This window comes from Pollachius pollachius, assembly GCF_949987615.1.
Source record: "Pollachius pollachius genome assembly, chromosome: 11".
NCBI classification, from domain to species: domain Eukaryota; kingdom Metazoa; phylum Chordata; class Actinopteri; order Gadiformes; family Gadidae; genus Pollachius; species Pollachius pollachius.
In genome coordinates this window covers 3693851-3698850 of record NC_136944.1, presented here as the reverse complement: position 1 = coordinate 3698850, position 5000 = coordinate 3693851, and the positions used below count along the sequence as shown (strand labels likewise).

At 50.8% G+C, this 5000-nt stretch overlaps 1 protein-coding gene across 1 annotated transcript in view; it reads right to left on the bottom strand.

The window, feature by feature from the left end:
- pkn1b (protein kinase N1b) overlaps nucleotides 1-4982 on the bottom strand; it is a 27670-nt gene extending 22688 nt beyond the window's left edge. Inside the window, exon 1 of the mRNA XM_079747017.1 lies at nucleotides 4565-4982. Coding sequence (XP_079603143.1) covers nucleotides 4565-4582 — 18 coding nt within the window. The 5' untranslated portion in view covers nucleotides 4583-4982. The remainder of the gene's footprint in view (nucleotides 1-4564) is intronic.
- Between the last annotated feature and the right edge of the window lie 18 nt (nucleotides 4983-5000).

Below are 5000 nucleotides of genomic sequence, written 5' to 3'. Positions count from 1 at the left end.
AGGACAGTATACTGGTCTACAGTATAATGGTCTATTGTGCTCCAGTGGCACCGCACCAACACAAACTGGTTTCCATGTTGTGAGACGACACACCCTGCCTTGTGTCCCAGCTACTGGGTCAACATGTTACAGGGACCTTTATCTAACGCCTTGGGGAGGGAGGTCAGCTACAGACAGTAACAGTCCAAACACTTCAGTGGAGATCTTCTTTCTTACAATATTTTGTTAAAGACCTTCTAGTAATTGATGTGATCAATAATTGATGATCTGTGGACACAGACTGGAACATTCCCCCAGACATCCTAACAGAACATTTTGAGTTCAGTTTCTCATTTCCAACCCAGGGGCTGTTTTGAGTTACCATGGTTTCCCCAAAGATTCTAGAGGTTTGACCTTTGACCTTCTCCTGCCTGTCTTTCTAGATCATCTGGGAGAGGCGCCGACTGGCAGGTATACCATCACTAGTGAGCGAGGGAGCTCACTGCTGGATAAAGAGAACTATAACGTTTACCGTTTTAATATGACCTCAATGAGTCGATTATATTCAACGAAAGATGATCAATGGGAGGACAACAAAGGATATAAGAAATATCTATTTTATATAAAATGTATGTAATATGATTAAATACGGATATAAAAAACGACTCATTGAAGTCGGTTGAGAAATGTAAACGTGTTAGTGCTTTATATCCAGTAGAGCAGCTCCCTGTCCGCTGGTATCTTATGACAGGCCAGCCTGCCCTCCCCAACATGGTCGACACCTTGCACTATTTTCCAGAGGCCGACGCGGCGGCCATGTTTACACGTCTCTGATGTTGACATACATTCAGCCGGACAGCGGCGGCCCGTACCCAGCCTGCCCCGGGCGCGACGCTAATGGCCGCAGAAAGCAGATTATAACTGATTAGGACAGAGGCCCACACTGTAATACAGACCATAATCCCTCACCCCGCACCCCTGCTGCTGCTGATTATGACCACAGCAGCCGTTACCACGGAAACATCGAACGTTCGAACGACAAGTGAAAATCGTAGCGTTAAGCTAACCCCGCTACACAGTGGCGGGGTTAGCTTGACGTACCCTAGCGTAGCATCCCGAATGCTGCGGTGTTATCAGGAAGAGGCACCGCTGGTTGTATTAATGGGTGTGAGCGTCCTGAGGCCCTGATAACACGTCAAGCCACGCGATGCCAAGCACCAGGAGGAATGTACGCTAAGTGCACAAAGATTAAGCCTCACTCAGCAGTATTACTGTCGCATTATGTTTGTTAGCCAAAGTAGCTGGTATGAATATGCATTAGAAATCTGAGTTAGATTCTAGTGACGCAGTCTGTAGCTTCTGAGGACCTTTCTGCTGCCTGCTCCCAGGAGGCGGAGCAAGTCGCTAGTTTAGGTATCACGTTAAACACTGACGAGTCTCGGAGGGACACTTTGAGGTGGTTGAAGGTATTGTGCTCCTGAGACATATGCACGCACACACACGCACAATCTTTGGTACGTCATTAAATGGTGACACTCAAGCTAAGTTTGAGTGTTGAGATAGAAAATGTTGCGTTCGGTGAGGATCTGTTGAAAGGCTGTTGCATCATGGGAGATCAGCAGATCTCCTCTCCTGGCTCTCAGGTGATAACTATGGGGTGGGGTTCTCCCAGAGTTCCGTGATCAGAGTACATCCAACCCCAGCGCCGCCAAGACACCGGACACCAGCCGGCCCAGAGCGAACACAAGCAGGTCACCAAGCCCGGAGTCCGCCCCCCTCCCCCTCCCTCCCCCCGCCCCCATCTCCCTCCCCCACCCCCATCCCCATCTCCCTCCCTGTCTCTCTCTCTCCCTCCCCTCCCCCCCGTCTCCCTCTGTCTCCCTCCCCCTCCCTCCCCGTCTCCCTATCCCTCTGTCTAGACAGCTTTCTCTCTCTCTCCTATCTCTCTACCTCCATCGCCCTTCTCTCTCTCCTCTCCCCCGTCTCTCCCTCCATCTTTATCTCTCTTCCCTATCTGCCCCAAAGCCTCCCCGTCTCTCTCCTCATCTGCCTCCCTTTCCAAAGCTCTTGAGTAGAGCCTAGACAGTTACCTACGTAATACAATAATATAGAAAAACGATTGATTTAATTACTTTAATTAAATCTTGGCACAAGAGAACAAGAACAAGAGTTATTATTGTCCCAACATCTAACTCCTCTCCTTCTGAATACTATACACTATACCTTACAACCCAAACTGGTAGCTCTGGGAGACCAGTGACCATAACGTGGTCATTGTTCAGCACCACCATTAACAACTTAGAGCAACATACTGTATCAGCTTCAGAGACATGTTGTGTAAACCCTGACCACCACTAATATACAACATCTGCCCCACGATGCAGGCTGTGGACCACAAACACAGAGCTCACAGGATTACAGAGACACCGATCACACACACACACACACACACACACACACACACACACACACACACACACACACACACACACACACACACACACACACACACACACACACACACACACACACACACACACACACACACACACACGCGCGCTGAAAGAGCCCGTGTCGCTACAGAACATAAGGAAGATCATCCCAGACGTTCCTCATCCCATAATAATCCCAGTCGCAGTCGGCTTGCAGGCGGTAGGACACTTTTAAAGGCCAGCTGATAACTGGCTAGTTACAAATAACCTTAACCTCTGCCCTGAACCCTGAACCATTATCCCTTAACCATCTCTAGCCTCATACTGGAGGATGGCAGGTCACCAGTAACCTGGGGTCTCAGCAGCCAAACATTTAGGACAAAGCTTGGCCCAAGCCAGTTTTACTGGTCACTGGTCTACTAGTCTGTATCAGACAGACCAGTCTAATACTAACATCAAATCAGGGAGTGTGTGTGTGTGTGTGTGTGTGTGTGTGTGTGTGTGTGTGTGTGTCTAAGTGCTTAAGCTACCCCAGTACCAGAGGAGTGCAGCCTCCTAATCCTATTAACCATCACAACCATCATGGCCATCCAGACCATCCCACTACACCATAACAGTTATCCACAGACAGACAGACACAGAGACAGACAGACACAGACAGAGAGACTAGGTAAGGTAATGGCTGTTATTGACGACGGCCCTTCCCTGATCAATCAATAAAAAGACAGCTGATGAAGAATTTTATTTTTAAAAACTAAAAAAGCGATCGTTGCTCCATAAGAGCTTCAGGAAACCAGCGGTTTGAATAATGAATGACGGGTCAGACGGCTGCAGGCCTCACCTCCACGCAGACAGACAGGCCTCACCTCCACACACACAGACAGGCAGAGACAGAGAGACAGGCAGAGACAGAGAGAGAGAGAGTTGACCAACATTTACATGATGGAAGTGGTTCCTGGATAATCAGCTCTCTCCCACTTCCTGTTTATGTGCAGCCATGTGTCTATGTGTGTGCATGTGTGTGTGCACGTGGGTTTTGTGTATGTGTTTACATGTGCACGTGTGACCGTCTCAGCAACACAAACACACACCAGGTGTGTTACGAAACATACCGGGCTGTGGTCCAACTGCTTCAGTCCACATCATCAACCCTGACCATCCTCATCATCATCAAACACCCAATCATCACCGTCATCGTCCCCACGGCGACCCGACATCAAACCACTGCAGCCGTGACCATCTAACCCCATCATCATCGTCCTCATCATTCTCCTCCACAAAAACACGTTCAAAGTGTCTGATGTGTGAGTGTGAACGTGCGTGCGTTCATGTGTGTGTGCCGTGTGTGTGTTGTTTAGTTGCCTCTCCTTGTTTCCACAGGTATCCCTTGTGGGGGTGTGGCCATCGCTCTGATCCGCCCCTTCTACCTGGTGGACCTCAGTTCCAGATGTTCACGAGGTGGGCTACCATCATGACCTCCAGATCCAGAGAGTGTTCCCCTGCAGTCAGAACGCACCTGACTGCAGGTGACGTCACACCCAACCGCTGATACCAACCTGCACAGGCGTCTCCAAGCACACCTGTGCAGGTGTCTGCAAGCTCAGCTCCCGGCTGGTACCAGTAGTACCAGCAGAGAGCTGAGCTTGCAGACACCTGCTCAGGTGCTCTGGTGTGACGGTCAGGGGTACAACTGTTGTGGTAAAACAGCCGTACACTCGTTCTATTGTGACGGTCCGACACACACTCACAACTTCTGTCTGACACAGAGAAGTCTTTGGCTCCAATCTCCCCTGAGCAGTCGTTACCGTCTCTTTACTGTCTTCCACTTCCCCGGGTAGGTTGACGGTAACATAACACCCGCCCGCCTCCCGGTTCAGATGTCCTCTGAACGGACACGAAGGTAACTCCAGGTCAGAGGTCAACACACAGTCTGTTATTATAGGCGACCGCGGAGAGACGAAACACACACACACCGCAGATGACAGACACACTTAAAACATACAGGACAAAGAAAACACACACACACACACACACACACAGGATAGATAACACACAGGATAGATGAAACACACACACACACACACACACACACACAGATGAGACACACACAGAGGAAACACACACAGGACAGGAAAATCACACAACGAACTTACTTCGTTATTCGCCATCATGGGTTCAGGCCGCCGCTCGAGGTCGACGCGGTGAACTTCTTCGCGGTGTCTCGCGCCTCACCGCGCCCGGTGCATCGCGGGACGCGCGCGACGCTTTCTGTCGTGCGAAACGGGAGCGAAATAAAAAAAACTAGTTGAAGACGAACTTCCCGGACTCCCGGTTGAACGGCTCCTCCGGTTCCCTCAGCTGCAGCGAACGCGAGTCCGTGAGTCGAACCATCGCGGCGTCTCGGGCGCGGTAAACCGGGAGGTGAGGCGAGCGGATCCCTCCGGAGCACGAGCCGGACTGCTACTGGACTAGCGACGCTTGCACGAGACCGTCCGGTCCAGACAACTCCCTCGCCCGGCCCACGAGCCACCGGTTGACGCGAGCCGGTCGATAGCAATGTTCGCGTGTCGCTTGTTGGTGAACGACAGA